General features: G+C 38.5%; 1 protein-coding gene across 4 annotated transcripts in view; it reads left to right on the top strand.

The window, feature by feature from the left end:
• The window catches only part of HMCN1 (hemicentin 1), a 474,548-nt gene that overhangs the window by 429,156 nt on the left and 28,137 nt on the right, over window positions 1–17,255 (top strand). For 3 of the 4 annotated variants that reach the window (XM_032317251.1, XM_032317250.1, XM_032317252.1), the window contains 11 exons: window positions 1,229–1,498; window positions 2,275–2,445; window positions 2,579–2,749; window positions 8,659–8,829; window positions 8,987–9,157; window positions 10,023–10,193; window positions 10,352–10,522; window positions 13,593–13,742; window positions 14,030–14,167; window positions 15,318–15,439; window positions 16,630–16,867. In XM_032317251.1, coding sequence (XP_032173142.1) covers window positions 1,229–1,498; window positions 2,275–2,445; window positions 2,579–2,749; window positions 8,659–8,829; window positions 8,987–9,157; window positions 10,023–10,193; window positions 10,352–10,522; window positions 13,593–13,742; window positions 14,030–14,167; window positions 15,318–15,439; window positions 16,630–16,867 — 1,944 coding nt within the window. Of the gene's footprint in view, window positions 1–1,228; window positions 1,499–2,274; window positions 2,446–2,578; window positions 2,750–8,658; window positions 8,830–8,986; window positions 9,174–10,022; window positions 10,194–10,351; window positions 10,523–13,592; window positions 13,743–14,029; window positions 14,168–15,317; window positions 15,440–16,629; window positions 16,868–17,255 lie in introns of those variants that run through there. The other variant, XM_032317254.1, reaches the window with a different exon arrangement.

Genomic DNA, 17,255 nt, shown 5'->3' on the forward strand with positions numbered 1-17,255 from the left:
ATGGGCTTGTCTTCTGTTCATCTCTTAAATAATGATGTTGTCTCTTAAATATGATGTTGTAATAGTTTCTGTCTTTGGCCCTCTTCCTCTCATTTTAGAATCATTTCCCAAACAACTTATCCATTGTGAAAGACTCTTAGATCTGTACTTCTAGCCCATATCTCTTCTGAGCTGCAGATAGGAATATTCTCTTACATCTAGACATCCCTACATGAATGTCCCCACAGATCATCAAGCTCAGTAGTTCCAAATGGATATAAATCATCATTCCTTACAACCTTCAAATAAATATGTTCTTCCTCCTGTGCCCTACTGAACTGCCCAAAACCGCTCTATATTGTTCATGTCAAATCCTATTGTTACCAGTTCCTCTCAATTCAATGACCAAGCTCTGTTATTTCTTTCTTAATGACTCTTGAATATCTTCCTTTTCCTCTCCATTTTCAGTGAATGCCTCTGTTTGATCTATTAAGTCACTATGGTTATGCTTCTGTATTACCACATATTTACCTGTTCTCTACTATATTTATTCTACCTAGTCGTTTACTAAATTCTATAGCTATATTATAGAACAGCTAAATAATTATAGTCACTTGCCTATCTTATCAGTGGACTGTGAACTCCTTGAGACTAGAAGTTGTATCTGTTACCTATGTACCCACAGCATCTAACATAATGCCTGGCAAATAGTAGGCTCTCGATACATGTTTACTGCGTGCATGAATGATAGCCAGTTATGAAAGAAAAGTTAATAATGACTCTCTACCTCGAAAAGTGATGTAAAGGAAAGAAGTATATGTTCACCATGTAAAACAGACAAAAACAATGATTAAAAACAATAGTACTAATAATATTATGTCCTTGCCCTCTCAAAGAGCTAGGCTTACATAATCTTAGTGGAGTCTTAACAAGAATTCTCTGAAGGATACAAATGCTCAGAGAAGTCCTAAGGAACAGAAGAAGAGTTTGAGCCCAGAAAGTATGACAGCAGAGCCCAAGCTATAGGCTAATCGGCTTAGGAGTTTAAATTTTTGGACATTTAGTAAGTAAAACAGAGCTATGAAAAGTCTATCAATGCCCATTGCAACCTTGGTAGTTGAGAAACTACAGTGTTTTATAAACCAATCAACCTATATTTTTTGTCAAAATAATGTTACTCTATAATATTAATTAAAATGTTAATATAACATGACAAAAACTAAGAAGCACTATGTTCTTTTTTCTTTAGGTCCTCCTATTATCACTCTTGAGCCAGTAGAAACCATTATTAATGCTGGTGACAAAGTCATATTGAATTGTCAGGCAACTGGAGAGCCTCATCCAACCATTACATGGTCCCGTCAAGGGCAATCTATCCCCTGGGATGACCGAGTTAATGTGTTGTCCAACAACTCATTACATATTGCTGCTGCTCAGAAAGAAGATACCTCTGAATATGAATGTGTTGCTCGAAACTTGATGGGTTCTGTCCTTGTCAGAGTGCCGGTCACTGTCCAGGGTGAGTGTGATCAGAAGGATATTTTATTAAATAGCACCCAGAGGTACTATTACCCTGGCTGGCTCAGTTGGAAGAGGATATGACTCTTCATCTCAGGGCTGTGAGTTTGAACCCCATATTGGGTGTAGAGATTACTATAAATAAATAAATAAATAAATAAACTTTAAAAATAAATAAATATATAGCACCTGGGTCAAACCAAATCATAAAAATTATTAAGCATCTTAATCTAAGTTTCCTTTACCCTTAAGATATTTCCAGATTGTGGAGATAAAACAAAAATCACATAATTTACAGACTGAAGGGAATAAAACAACAGAGGTTAGAGCAATAAAATACCAAGCTAACAATTCAGTTCATGTATTGCATGGAGCACTGGGTGTGGTACATAAATAATGAATTCTGGAACACTGAAAAGAAATTTTAAAAATTAAAAAAAAATTTTTTTAATTAAAAAAAAAAGAAATCAATGCATTTCTTTTTCTTTAAAGAACGACATATCCAAAAGATAAACAGTATTTGAACTTCTTGGTCTCTCGCTCGCTCTTCCAGCAGCCCTGTCCACGTGAGTCAGGATTGGAGCTGGGAAGAAACTCCAGTTAGCTATTTGAAATTCTTCTTTCCTGTTCAGATTTTAATTTTACCATCAAGGAGAGCATCCATAAGCAGTTGTTCAGCCATTAGAGATTCAGCCCTAGACCCAGTGCTTAAATGAAATGAAATTTATTTTTTGTTATTTACAAACATAGAGACAAAGTACAATGTTATATTTGTAGTTCATGGCGGATATTCCCAGTGGTCTACATGGAGAGCCTGCAGTGTCACCTGTGGAAAAGGCATCCAAAAGAGAAGTCGTCTGTGCAACAACCCGTTTCCAGCCAACGGAGGGAAGCCTTGCCAAGGGTCAGATTCAGAAATGCGGAACTGTCAGCGTAAGCTGTGCCCAGGTACACCTCTTTATTCAACGGATAGGCACATGTTCAATAGATACTCATCTCTGTTCCCTAACTATGGATTGCCTCAGTGTTAATGCTCTAAATTGCAAAGTTTCTGACAGTGTAGTGTTTCATCTTTGTATAGTGGATGGTAGCTGGTCAGAATGGAGCTCTTGGGAAGAATGTACAAGAAGCTGTGGACGCGGCAACCGAACCAGGACCAGAACTTGCAATAATCCATCAGCTCAGTATGGTGGGCGGCCATGTGAAGGAAATGCAGTAGAAATAATCATGTGCAACATTAGGCCCTGCCCAGGTGAGTATCCCCGGATGACCAAAACTTGGCTGTTTTTAACTCCAGTAAAGGGGTTCTAATTACCTTTTCTTCTTTGTTGTAAAAAGATGTTGTGGCTTTTACTCTGCAATATATTCATTCTCTGTTTTATTAGTTCTGTCTCATTGATAAAGTTAGGAAAGCTATGACATTAATCAATGTTAAGTAAAATCCCTTATTTAATTGAATATCTTAAGGTTGTATAAACTGTGGTGTATTTTTAATCATGTAGAAAAAACCTAAGTATTTATAAAATCATAGCATTTTAGAAGTAATAAGGACCTTAACATCTAATGCAGCCATTCATTTTCAGGTAAGAAAAATGAACTCTAGGGTATTTAAAGACTTTCCCAGAAACACACAAATAGGGAGGGCTAAGGTAATAATAGCAACCATTCACTAAACACCTGTCATGTTCTAGGAACCATGCTAAGTGCTTTATGTACATGTTGTTTTTTACTTTGTGAAACAACCCTATAGCATAGATATTTCAGGGCTCTTTCAGATTTAAGTGACAGAAACCAAACCTAAATAAACTTAAGTTAAAGATTCTACTTTCAGGTATGATTGAGCTGAAGGATTTGGCCAATGGTTTTACTAGCATGTTTTCCATCTCTTGTCTCTGCTTTCTTCTCGTTATCTTTATTGTCCATTAAACTCTTTGCGTGCAGTGGAAAAAATGACTACTGGGAGCTGCTGGCTTACAGGGGTCTTATAATCTGAGGCCTCAGAAAAAAAGAGTCTTCTGCTCTTTCTCTCAGAATTCCTGTCAGCCTCCGAAAAGGAGCCCTGTTTGATTTTGTTTGGGTCCCATGTTCACCTCTGAACTCAACTAAATCCAGATGCTTAGATAACCAGCTTGAGCTGCCTGTGCACCGTGTGTCAGGAGGGGCGGGGCTCCTGTCTGACAGCTAGAAAGAAATCCTGTGGAATAGGAGTGTCTGGCCATTCGTTAATTCAGTCATTTATTCATTCATTTATCCAACAAATATTTACTGAGCCCCCACTCTGTGCTCAAGGCATTGTTTTAACTGTTCCATTTAGAATGATGAAGAGATAATATCATTCAGCTATTGATAAGCAAACTGAGTAAATGCCAAGAGTTGCAGTGATAGAGCACACCTGGGAGAGACACCTTAGCTGAGATGGTTTAAAAGAAGGGGCTGAGGGGATGCTGAGAAACCAAAATAAAACATGTTCACTACACTGGGTATTATATCCTATTGTGTAAATGAGGAAACCAAGATTCAGAAAATAGATGATAATTCACTAACGTTACATAGCTAGTAAAAATTGAATCAAGGGAGCATCTGGGTGGCTCAGGGGGTTAAGCCTCTGCCTTCAGCTCAGGTCATGATCCCAGGGCCCTGGGATTGAGCCCCGCATTGGCCTCTCTGATCAGCAGGGAGCCTGCTTCCCCTTCTCTCTCTCTGCCTGCCTCTCTGCCTACTTGTGATCTCTCTCTGTCAAATAAATAAATAAAATCTTAAAAAAAAAAAAAAGTGAATCAAGAATTTGAATCCAGGTCCGTCTGATTCCTAAGCCTATTTGCTTAGATCCTGGGTATCCTGATTTATAGTTCAGAACTTACATTGCATTAATAAATGTAAGTAAAGTGATGTCATGAAATCTTAAAAAAAAAAAAGTCAAAGCCAAAACTATTCTTTTAATCTAAAATAATTAGAAAGCTGATTATAACAGCATGATATATCAAAGTCAAAAAGCCAGAACATCTGATTAGAGCAGGCTTTGTACAGATGGTCAGTTATTTTACTGACATAATGAAAAGCAAAATGATATTTGGAGATGTCCTAAAATAAAAGTCAGGTTCTTTTTTTCTCTTCATGTTGAGTGACTATTGGTTTACTGATGTTTTGCTCATTGTTCTACTGGCTTACTATTTTTGAGACTTTCCCTAGTTATACCCCAGTCCTTAAATTAATGAATTTAACTATTATTTTGGCATAATGTCAGTGGTATCCTGGGACCAGTAAATTAAAGTATGTATCTCTTTCCAGTTAAAAGTTTAGTGACATCATATTGCTAGCTGGGCACAGACCATAGTGGGAGCATTTACACTTTTGGAAGCATTTACCCTTCCCACTTCCTGAGAGGTGGTTGTTAAGTTTATCATCATACCATTGCAAAATGAGCAGGTAGGCTAAGAAATCCTTTCTCATCCAGGGGTATGTCAGATTCTTAGAGATAGGGGGGATTTTCTTTTTATACATTGTTGTAATCAATTTGCTAATATTTCATTGAGGATTTTTTTTTTCATCTATGTTCATGAGAGAAATTTACCCATAGTTTTCTTTTCTTGTAATGTCTTTGTCTGGTTTTGGTGTTAGGGAAATGCTAGCCTCATAGAATAAGTTAGAATGTAATCTTCCTGCTTCTGTCCTCTGAAAGAAATAGTGAAGTATTGGTGTAATTTCTTCCTTACGTGTTTGGGAAAATTCAGTGGTGAACCTATCTGGAATAGTGCTTTCTGTTTTGGAAAGTTATTAATCTTTTTTTTTTCCTTTTTTTTTTTTTTCCGTGTGTGTGTGTGTGTGTTTCTTCTGCCTACTTTGGATTTAACTTTCTGTTCTTTTAATTTTCTGAGATGGAGACTTAGATGATTGATTTGGATCTTTCTTTTCTAATATATGCATTCAGTGCAATAAATTTCCCTCTTAGCACTGCTTTTGCTGCATTCCACAAATTTTATAAGTTGTGCTTTCATCTCTATTTAGTTCAAAATATTTTTAATTTCTCTTGAGATTTCTTCTTTGACTTGTGCATCACTTTGAAGTGTGTTGTTTAGTCTCTGCATATATGAAGATTTTCTGGTTATCTTTCTGTTATTGATTCTCTTAATTCCACTGCAGTCTAACAGCAGATATTATATGATTTCTATTCTTCTAAATCTGTTAAAGATGTATTTTATACCCAGAATGTGTTCTGTCTGAGTGAATGTTGCAGGTGAACTTTAGAAGAATGTGTATTCTGCTGTTGTTGGATAGAGAAACCTATGAATATTTAATTGTATCCAGCTGATCAATTGTGATGTTAAATTCATCTATTTCCTTACTGGTTTTCTGCCTATTACCTCTGTGCATTTGTGATAAAGGAGTGTCAAAGCCTCTAGCTATGGTAGTAGATTCATCTGGGGTTTTTGGGGGGGGGGGAGTTGTTTGTTTGTTTTGTAGTTCTGTTAGTTTTTGCTTCACAAAGTTTGACTCTTTTTAGTAAGAATTTATTCTTAAGGGACGCCTGGGTGGCTCAGTGGGTTAAGCCTCTGCCTTTGGCTCAGGACATGGTCTCGGGGTCCTGGGACTGAGCCCTGCATCGGGCTCTCTGCTCAGCGGGGAGCCTGCTTCCCCCCCACCCCGCCTTCCTCTCTGCCTACTTGTTCTCTCTCTCTCTCTCTCTCTCTCAAATAAATAAATAAAATCTTTTAAAAAAAAAAGAATTTATTCTTAAAACTGTCAAACTTTCAGAAAACTTACAGGAATAGTACAGTACAATAATAAGATTCTTGCTTAGGTCCAGAGTCCCTGCTCCTAAGCACCATGCCCTATTGCTTTTCCAGAATCAGAACTACAACTTCATGTAGCAACAAATTTATCTATTACATTTTGCATTTTTCTTTCATACTAATTCCTCCATAGCTCTCTTCTTCTGTATTATTTATATACCACAATGTTTTATACTTTATCTGATTTATATTATCATCCTAACTTTTTTTTTTCATTTCATTCATAAAAAAGAAACATTTTAACTCTACCACATATTGTGTCATTAAATTAAATTCTGGTTGGGGTGTTCTGTACTGATTTTAAAAAAGATAAAATGTCTTAAGATAAACACCTCTATTTATATGTAACAGAAACTACACAGATAATAAATGAATAAGCATCACCCAATTGTAATCCTCCAATTAAAAAAATGCATCAGTGGGTTTTGTTAACCAACAGCCTTGAAAATTGGGCATATTTTCTGGAATAGAAGATTTTTTCAATCACACAGTACATATATCAGTAATTCAAATTAATAAAAAAGTAGTTTTGAGTAATATCTGCCTTATATTTAAAGGCTTTGCTCTTTTCTTTTTTTCTTCTTCTTTCTTTTTAGAGTTAGTCAAATACTTTTTAGTCCAAATTCTCATCAGCTAAAGTAAAAAAGACAGCTTGTCTTTGTCTGCAAAGTATACAGATACGTAATAAATCAACTAGAAAATAGTTAACTGAAAGAAAATCTAAGGTGTGTTTTAAACAATTTTCTAGGGGCGGGCGCCTGGGTGGCTCAGTCCTTAAGCGTCTGCCTTTTGCCCAGGTCAGGATCCCAGGGTCCTGGGATCGAGTCCTGAATCAGGCTCCCCTGCTCGGCGGGGAGGCTGCTTCTCCCTCTGCCTGCCGCTCCCCCTGCTTGTGCCCTCTCTCTCTCTCGCTCGCTCTTGCTCTCTCTCTCTGACAAATAAATAAATAATCTTAATTAAAAAAATTTAGGGGTGTGTGGGTGGCTCAGTGGGTTAAGCCACTGCCTTCGGCTCAGGTCATGATCTCAGGGTCCTGGGATTGAGTCCCGCATCGGGCTCTCTGCTGAGCAGGGAGCCTGCTTCCCTCTCTTTCTCTGCCTGCCTCTCCGTCTACTTGTGATCTCTGTCAAATAAATAAATAAAATCTTAAAAAAAAAAAAATTTTCTAGGGGCTCCTGGGTGACAGTTGGTTAAGCTCAGGTCCTGTCTCAGCCCCACATTGGGCTCCCTGCTTGGCGGGAAGCCTGCTTCTTCCTCTCCCACTCCCCCTGTTTGTGTTCCCTCTCTCACTGTGTGTGTGTGTCTCTCTCTGTCAAACAAATAAAATCTTAAAAAACAAATAAATAAATAAATGAATACACTATTTTCTTAACAAGGCAACCAAATGATAATTTCATTACTTGGTTTTCAGCTAACAATTTTTGTGTCTGATCGGTTGTGTTAAGAGAATATTTACACACTGACCTGAAGGCCTATTTTGGCTCTTATCTGGGTTCGTATCTTGGTTCAACTGGGTGACCACAAAAACATATTTTATGAGCCCTGTTTCTAGAAAGTACCCTTAAAACAAAAATGTCGCTTGATACTGACTTATACATGAGAGAAACCATAATGTTGACTCTTAGCCCATGCACCTGGTAGGAAACACAAGGTTGTTTCAGTCTTGCGGTTAGATGGTGTAATATGTTAGTTACCAAAAGGAAGGCCTTAATATCACTCCATGGAAACTACTGGTCAGATTTTTGGTGTTTAGGAAGCAGGTGAGTGAGTTATTCAGAACTTTTAATTCATGAACATTATGTAATGGAGACAGTTTTTCAAAGAGTTACAACTGTGCAAATCATCATGTTGTTGAAGGATCTAAGTGTATTTTTAAACATGAAGCTGAATCAGGCTTAAAGATGTGGTCTTGAGTCTAGGGTCCAAGTTATCATTATGGAAACATTTGTATTATCTATAACTGCATCTAGATCTGTTATACAGCCTTGCTCCTAAGTTTCTGGTTCCTTCCACTTTTCCCAGAGCACAAAGCACAAACTAATGCTTATCTAGGATTTTTCAACTTAGATTGTGTTTACATATGGTAGTTTGATTACATTCTGTTTTAATAAAATAGTCTTTTTGGGTAATAGTAAGCATTCATTTTGGCATCAGGTAGCCTTCTGAATTTTCCTATAAACACTAATTCCCATGAAAATCTAACCAGAAGGAGAAAAGAAGAACATTATTTATGTTTCCTTTGGTTCAATTTCAATTATTTTAGATTCCAGGCTAATTTAGCTTATTACTGAGTTAATTTACTTGTATAATTTTGTTTATTTAACAAATGTGGTGCTGTGACTTGCAACTATGTCCCTTGGGATATTTGTAGTTCATGGAGCATGGAGCACTTGGCAGCCTTGGAGTGCTTGCAGTGAAAGTTGTGGCAAAGGTACCCAGATAAGGACAAGACTGTGCAATAATCCACCACCATCATTTGATGGATCCTATTGTGATGGTGCAGAAACACAGATGCAAGTTTGTAATGAAAGACACTGTCCAGGTAAGAGAAATACCATGTTTATACCCCTAGTAAATTGACATCTACCTCTTATCTGAGTGATATGTCAATAAGAATCAATGTCAATAAGAACATTACCCAACCTAACAATGCTCAGGGTATTGTAGTAACAGAGCACATATATTTTTCCTTAATCCAGTTGATGGAAAGTGGGCACCTTGGACCAGTTGGAGTGCCTGTACCGTGTCCTGTGGAGGAGGTGCCAGACAGAGAACAAGGGAGTGCTCTGATCCTGTCCCCCAGTATGGAGGCAGCAGATGTGAAGGGAGTGATGTCCAGAGTGATTTTTGCAATAATGACCCTTGCCCAAGTGAGTGTTGGAAATAGTGAGTCAACATTATACTTTCTTCACATTCTGTTACGACCTTAAGTCCTCGAAGTTATAATATATTGGCGTGCCTGGGTGGCTCAGTCAGTTAAGTGTCTGCCTTTGGCTCAGGTCATCATCCCAGGATCCTGGGTTGGAGTCCCACGTGTGACTCCCTGCTCAGTGGGGAGTCTGCTTCTTCCTCTCCATCTTCCCCTCCCCCCTGCTCATGTGCTCTCTCTCAAATAAACAAATACAATCTTTAAAAATAAAAAATTTAAAAAGAAAAAATCATACTGTTACTTGATTCATCTGCCTTTGGTTTGCAATATCAAAAATGTTTTATAGTTGCTGCTGTGTCTGTATAATACCATCGATGTAGTTGATTTGTATAGACTAGGGCTATGTCCTATTTCATTTCCCTCTCTAGGACCAGCGGCGGAGTGCAAGGACAAGGACACCCTTACATACCTACTGTTAATGACATTGATGATACGTTTACAGAGCCAAGCAAGTGGCTTTTTGCCTTAATTCTGTCACTACGCTAGATTTTAAGACCCTAACAGCATCTGAATCCATTGTGTCTGGATTTTATAGTCTTGACTCATCAAGAACAGAGATCTTGTCTCATTCATATCCTTCAGTTCCTGGAATAGTATTAAGACTTAGTAAATGTATGCTAAATAGAATTTCTCAAAGACTAGAATGTATCCCCAGTTTCCAGTCAGAACAACAGCCAAACCATCTGCCTTCAGAAGTTGCCTAGTCATAGATTCATATATTTCTTCTCAGTTCCTGGGGAGCGTCTTACCGTACTTTTTGGACGAATGTCATTGTTTAGCACTTCTCCGATGGTTCTCTGTTGTAGCTCACGGTAACTGGAGTCCTTGGAGTGGCTGGGGAATGTGCAGCCGGACATGCAATGGAGGGCAGATGCGGCGGTACCGCACATGCGATAACCCTCATCCCTCCAATGGTGGAAGAGCTTGTGGAGGGCCAGACTCACAGATCCAGAGGTGCAACACTGACATGTGTCCTGGTGAGCCCCCCTGACTCCTGGCAGTAGCATAAGTAAAGCATTTCACTTACTGCTCCTTGTAGCAGCCCCATCATTTCCTTTCTTAAAATGGAAGTTGTATAGGTGGGGAGATTTGAAAACCAATGGGTTAATACTAGCCACTCCATTCTTGTTCACAGTGGATGGAAGTTGGGGAGACTGGCATAGTTGGGGCCAGTGCTCTGCCTCTTGTGGAGGAGGTGAAAAGACTCGAAAACGGCTGTGCAACAATCCAGTGCCATCTAAAAGTGGGCGCCCCTGTCCAGGAGATGCTACTCAGGTGTCCAGATGCAACATGCAAGCATGTCCAGGTGAGCAACTAAGTTAGGATTTGGTAGAACCATTGTTAGCTTATGTGCAGCCTTCTTGAAGATTACAAAATGATATCCCCCTAAGCCCACAAATTGTAAAATGAACTGTAAATGAATTGTAAAATGAATAAAAAGAACTAGGAAAAATGTATTTTTTCCCCTTTCAAGTTGGTCTGTACCAAAGCTTTTGGCTGTATTTTAGCCACCACTGCTCACCCCCATCCAGGCCTCCTTATAAAGGATATGGTCTGTACAGCTATAACTAGTAGTCCTAAGCTTGAGGGACACAGGGGTTTGGAAAACTGGGGAAAGCCAGGCTGAGATTGCAGGCTGAAAAATGAGAGTGGGACAGAAACTGAAAACTTCACGGAAATAAACAATTAGGGGACTGCTTTTTCATGGATGGAAATATGGAGAACATGAATGTGGAAAGTAAAATAGGGGCAGGTTCAGTTCTAGGAAAAAGAGTAGGGGGAGTTCAACTATGATAACCCAAGTCATACAACATGGCTGCATATTGTAAGTGATGTAAAATTTCAGAAGGTGGGGCACCTCGGTGGCTCATGTGGTTAAGCATCCAACTCTTGATTTTGGCTCAGGTCATGATCTCAGGATTGTGAGATGGAGCCCCTCATTGGGCTCTGCACTGGGTATGGAGTCTGCTTGAGATTCTTTCTTCCTCTCCATCTGCCCCTACCCCTTCTGACACACATTTTATCTCTCTCAAATAAATAAATAATCTTTAAAAAAAAAAAAGACCAAAAACTGCAGAAGGCATGAAGCCAGAATTCTAGAACCTATGAACCTTAGAAAGAGTTTCTTGGAGTCCCACGAAATGGTGGATAATATTAAGGTTTCTTGTCTCAGGACAGACTTCCTAAAGGCTATAAGAAAATTAGGAAGAACAGTTTCACACTGTTAAAGTGCTAAGATACCACTGAACTTTCCAGAGTCTTAAGGGTGCTTTAGAAATAAAATGTCTGAAAATCAGGCGGTCTCATTTGGCAGAGTGAGAGAGAGGAGTTACGTGAAGGGGTTTATAGGATCTAGAAAAGCTTAAAGGATGAGTGTTTATCAGTCAGCTTTCAACATATCTTGTCAACGTGTCAACTGATTACCAGGGGTTTTGAGGTTCTAACACGTAGGCATGGTGACAGTCCTAGTTTTAATTGAGACATTTTGTAGCTCCTGAACCTTATTACAGGTCACTGTCAAGGGATATTGCTCATCTAAGGGGAATTATTCCATCATGGGTACAAGGACCCCAACTGCAGAAGGAAGTCCAAATAGGTAGACAATTTGGATTACAGAGTCTGGCAGAGAACTTCGAGGATCCCAATTAACTACCCAGAACTAGGAGACATCTGTTGAATGCTGGGACACATGCTTCTCTGGAGACTAGAGAACCAAGGTCAAAATGGTAAAATGACCCAGGTTAAATGACCCAGAAAACTAAATGAATTAGTGATCCTTCTACTCCCTTTCTTGCTTAAGAGTAAAAATAAGAACCAGAATGGCCTCCCAGGTCCTGATCGGCCCTACGGTTTACTTTCCGGCATCATCTTGCCGTTTGGTTTCCAGCACTCTCCATCCTTTTCTCCTTTTGGTTTCTCAGATATGGCAAGCCACCGCCTCTCAAAAGGGTGCCCCATGCTATTTCCTCCACCCAGAAAGCCCTTGTCCTACCTTCTCTGGCTTAGTTAAGACCTAACTTTCTTCAGATCTCCAATCTATTTTTAGTTTCTTCTCAGACTCCTCTAGGTAGTAGATATCTCATATATTAGTACATTTCAATTTTACATTTATTTGTGGAATTCTAATTAATGTCTGTCTCCCTCTTTCAGATATAAGCTCTATGAAAGCAGCCCTCGTGCCTTGTTTTTTTCTTTTTTATTATTGTATCCTTGTATATTATAGTCTATGTGTAAATGAATAAATGAATGTAATACAGAACATGAAGGTTGAATCTATGTGAAAAAACAAATGTATTCTCTCACAAATAATCAAAGTAGTGCAAATTAAAATGGTGAAATACTGTACTTACTGATTTTTCTGAGATTGAATACAATTGTATTTCTCCCTGGTATATAATACAGAATAATATCTGAAATACCTAGTGATTAAAAATACATATATAAATATGAAGTAATGAATATTTATGAACTTTGTTATCAGCTTCTTCCCAGTATGTTCCCTTCTCTTGCTAAAGCATGCAGCTCCCTTAAAAGGCTACCTATTCTGTGTCAGTAGCTAGTAATTTTGTTGAACAATGGAAAGAAGGCATAAAATGCCTGTAGAGATGCTTTTTAAAAAATGTGTAGTTGTTTTCAACCTAACTGTCTCTGTATGAATTTTATAGCACTTTCTGCTTTTAAAAGTAAAGTATAGATATTAAGGAAAAGTTGGTAAGCCTTCCATCTGAAACCGAAGCCTGAACGATACCTGTTAGATCCCCCACACATATGTAGACAGCGACCTGTAACGAGCTCAGGAGTTGTTTAGAGGTGATCCCGCCTTCCCTTCTGTGCTCTCACGAAGAGGCAGTAGGTGAAGGAGCATGGGTCTTGATGCCGAGCACATCTGTGTTCAGATCTTCCTTCAACCACTTATGTCCCTGAACTTTATTTTCCTAGTCCATAAACTGTGGCCATCTAAAATGACTTTGTAGGATTTTTGACTGGATTAAAAGAGTTAACTTATATTAAGTGCTTAGTATATAGTACACGACATGCTCAATAAACCCTCATTATTATCATCATTTCATCACCATCAACAAAAACCTTCTTTATTTCGGCTTTGGGGCTAGGGGCTGATTGTAGTCTTTGGACTGTGAAATAATGCCACTATATACATAGATTGGAAGGACCCTAGATTTATGTGGGATGATGAGTGTTACATGAAAGTAGAACGTTTTGAAAGCTCATTTATTTCACTCTTAAATTCAGATGTCATATGATATTTTAAATGTTTGAAAGATTTGTAACATCTTTGAATACTGGCCTTCTTTTCTCCCCTGTAACATTGATGAAATTGTTTCCTTATCCAAGAATGTTTTCTCTTCCCGCAATAGGTGGGCCCCAGCGAGCCAGAGGAAGTGTTATTGGAAATATTAATGATGTTGAGTTTGGAATTGCTTTCCTTAATGCCACAGTAATAGATAGTCCTACCTCTGATACTAGAATAATACAAGCCAAAATTACCAATGTACCTCGCAGTCTTGGTAAGTCTCTGCTTAGAAAATTTGTTAATAGCCTCTTTTTAAAATTTGTTATTCTTCACTTATTTCTGCTTAAAATTTCTAGATGATGCTACTACTAAATGATTTGTATGGTAGTCCTTAGTTCTATCCCAATGGTAAATTCTTAAAGACAGGTGAGATACTGATACTTATTTTGCTGTTACTCAAGATTATTTGGAATTCATCCTTATATGTAGAAGGCTCTGAAAATAATTACAATGCACTGTAAATATCTTTCCTTGTCACCTTATTTATCCTTTCTTCTTTAGGCCCAGCAATGAGAAAAATAGTTTCTATTCTAAATCCCATTTACTGGACAACAGCAAAGGAGATAGGAGAAGCAGTGAATGGCTTTACCCTCACCAATGCAGTTTTCAAAAGAGAAACCCAGGTGGAATTTGCCACTGGTTAGTGCCAGCTGAACTTAATATTGTATTACTATAAAAAATACGATTGCCTTAAAAGTTGCTGGTTAAGAAAAATACGTTTATATATACTCCTCTAGAGAATAATTTTAAAGTTTTTGATGTAGTCTTATCATACATGATGTAAAAGCAATTTCATGTTTCCCTGTAAACTTTTACTGGCATGGATCTATACGAGGCCTTGTTTTTTTTAAACACTATAGTGATTTTTTTTTATCATCTTTTCTATATATTTTCTCTTTAAATCCTCAGAGAGGGTTTTTAAAGGCCAAAACACAGCAGGAAAATGAGTCATTGCTATTAAGTAAAGACTTGTGTCTCAAACTTGAGGTTCAACTAGGATACCTTATAGTGATTTTTTATGAAAAAGGTGGAAGTAAAAATAAGCAAATTTACAGACATTTCACTTTATGTTAGTCTTAATGAATATGTATTAGCTATTCATGGCCCTTTCCAAGTGCATACATATTTTTATTGACCTCCATTACAAGCCTCTTTTTGAAGAGGTGGACAGCCTCAGTGGTAGTGCTCTGTGAAGAAGGGCTGAGAAAGGGGCTTCAGCCAGCCTGGAAGACAAGCGGGTCTTTTCATGGTCATCTGCTTATGAAGATGCCCCTTTGCTGCTTCTGGAAGCACCAGAAAGAACAAAGCCTTATGGCTAGCGTTCCGGTTACTGCCAGTCCACCTGGTGAAGCTGCCTGTCCCTTCTCATAGTCAGTCTTTGCAGAACTGTCTTGCTATTGCTTGTGAGTTTAAAGTGTGGCATCCTGGTCACCTGGTTGGCTCAGTCAGTAAAGCCTATGACTTTTGACCTCAGCGTCATAAGTTCAAGCCCCACATTGGGCACGGAGCCCACTTAAAAAACAAAATAATAACAAAATAAATAAAGCGTAGAATCCTTCACATAACCACATGCCACATTTTTGCTGCAGAAAAAGAAGTTTTAGAACATACCATTCAATGAGCCTACTTCTTTCATTCAGGGACTAAATGCGAATTTAATTCTTCATGGTCTATGTTTATTGACGTTTGAAGGAAAATAACAGCTGAACTGATATGTGAGGTAAATCTGCTCGGTGCTTACACCACCATATATTTTTTGCTGTTAAAATGAACCAATTGTAATCCCCAGGAGAAATCTTGCGGATGACTCATGTTGCCCGGGGCTTGGATTCTGATGGGGCTTTGCTCCTCGATATCGTTGTGAGTGGCCATGTCCTCCAGCTTCAGTCACCTGCTGAAGTCACTGTAAAGGTAAAATGTCAGGATAACTTGCCTTCACTGGTTTTTGGTAAGAGCAGAAATCGAAGACTCGTAGAAAGAGCAGAGACCTTATGTAGTTTCCCTTGCTTGCTCAGGGGAGTAAATCAACCATTAAGGTTAGAAATGCCTCGTTTGTCTTTGTATAGAAATCCTCAGGAATAAGTCTTTATACACTGTTACTGGTTTTATCACCAGTAATACTTACTGGTTTATTACTGGTCCTGCTTACCGTGACCAAAATCACTGCTATCTGGATGTAGGTCATCTGTTTAATATTCCGCAGATAAAAAGAATATATAACTGTTATGTAAAAAGTTTTGTATATCACCCATAAAAGTATTTCAGAAACTAAAGAATGATAATCACCCTTTCATGCCCTTTTCTTTGCACTTGACCTACAACTTTGAATCCCTTATTAAACTATAATTGATGACAGTAAAATCAGGAAATCAATGTAGTTACAATTAAAAGCTTCAAACTTTATTTGCTGAGCACTATTTTACAATTACAATTTTATTTAGAGCTACAGTTGACCCTTGAACAGTGTGGGGGTTGAGATGCCAGCTCCCCTGGGCATTCAGGAGTCACGTATGACTTTTGATTCTGAAAACTTAACTACTAGTGGCCTACTGTTGACTAGAAGCCTTACCAATAACACAAACAGTCAACACATATTTTATATGTTATATGGATTATATACTATGTTCTTAAAGTAATCTAGGGAAAAGAAAGTGTTAGTAAGAAAATCGTAAGGAAGGGGCGCCTGGGTGGCACAGTGGGTTAAAGCCTCTGCCTTCGGCTCAGGTCATGATCCCAGGGTCCTGGGATCAAGCCCCGCATTGGACTCTCTGCTCAGCAGGGAGCCTGCTTCCCTTCCTCTCTCTCTGCCTGCCTCTCTGCCTACTTGTGATCCCGGTCTGTCAAATAAATAAATAAAATCTTAAAAAAAAAAAAGAAAAGAAAATCATAAGGAAGTGAAATTGCACTGAACAGTACTGTACTGTATTTATAAAAAATCATATATAATGACCCCCACAGTTCAGATCATGTTGATCAAGGATCAACTGTATATATGTTTAGCACCTTAGCTTTTATTTTTCTCATTCTGGATCTCACCGTACCCTCAGGAAAAATAATCGGAGGAGCCATACTGATCCTCAAATCGATACTGTCTTCCTCAGGATTACACAGAGGACTACATTCAGACAGGTCCTGGGCAGCTGTATGCCTACTCAACCCGGCTGTTCACCATTGATGGCGTCAGTGTCCCATACACATGGAACCACACCATTTTCTATGATGAGGCACAGGGAAGAATGCCTTTCTTGGTAGAAACACTTCACGCTTCCTCTGTGGAATCTGACTACAGCCAACTGGAAGAGACACTGGGCTTTAAAATCCATGCTTCAATTTCCAAAGGTACCTTGGGTAAAGGAAAGTCCAGATCATTTTTCCATCCAGTCCTTTCTAAAAGGGTAAAAGAGGGATGCCTGGCTAGTTCAGAAGGTATAGCATGTGGCTGTCAGTCTCGGGGTTGTGAGTTCAAGCCTCACATTGGATGCAGAGATTACTTAAAAATAAAACTGAGGGGGGAAAATGTATTTAATACCTAAAAAAGGGGGAGTGGGTAAGAGAATTACATCAATGCCATTCAGGATAGGGATATTAGGGCACAGACTGAACCTAATGATACCAGGTTTTCATGTATGTTGTCTATGTGTTTTGGGAGGTAAACCCCTTTGAGAAAGCCAGTCCCATGGGAGTTCTAGTACATTTAAATTACTAATATGCTTGTCCATCTAACATG

Source organism: Mustela erminea, chromosome 17, assembly GCF_009829155.1.
Source record: "Mustela erminea isolate mMusErm1 chromosome 17, mMusErm1.Pri, whole genome shotgun sequence".
Taxonomy (NCBI): Eukaryota; Metazoa; Chordata; class Mammalia; order Carnivora; family Mustelidae; genus Mustela; species Mustela erminea.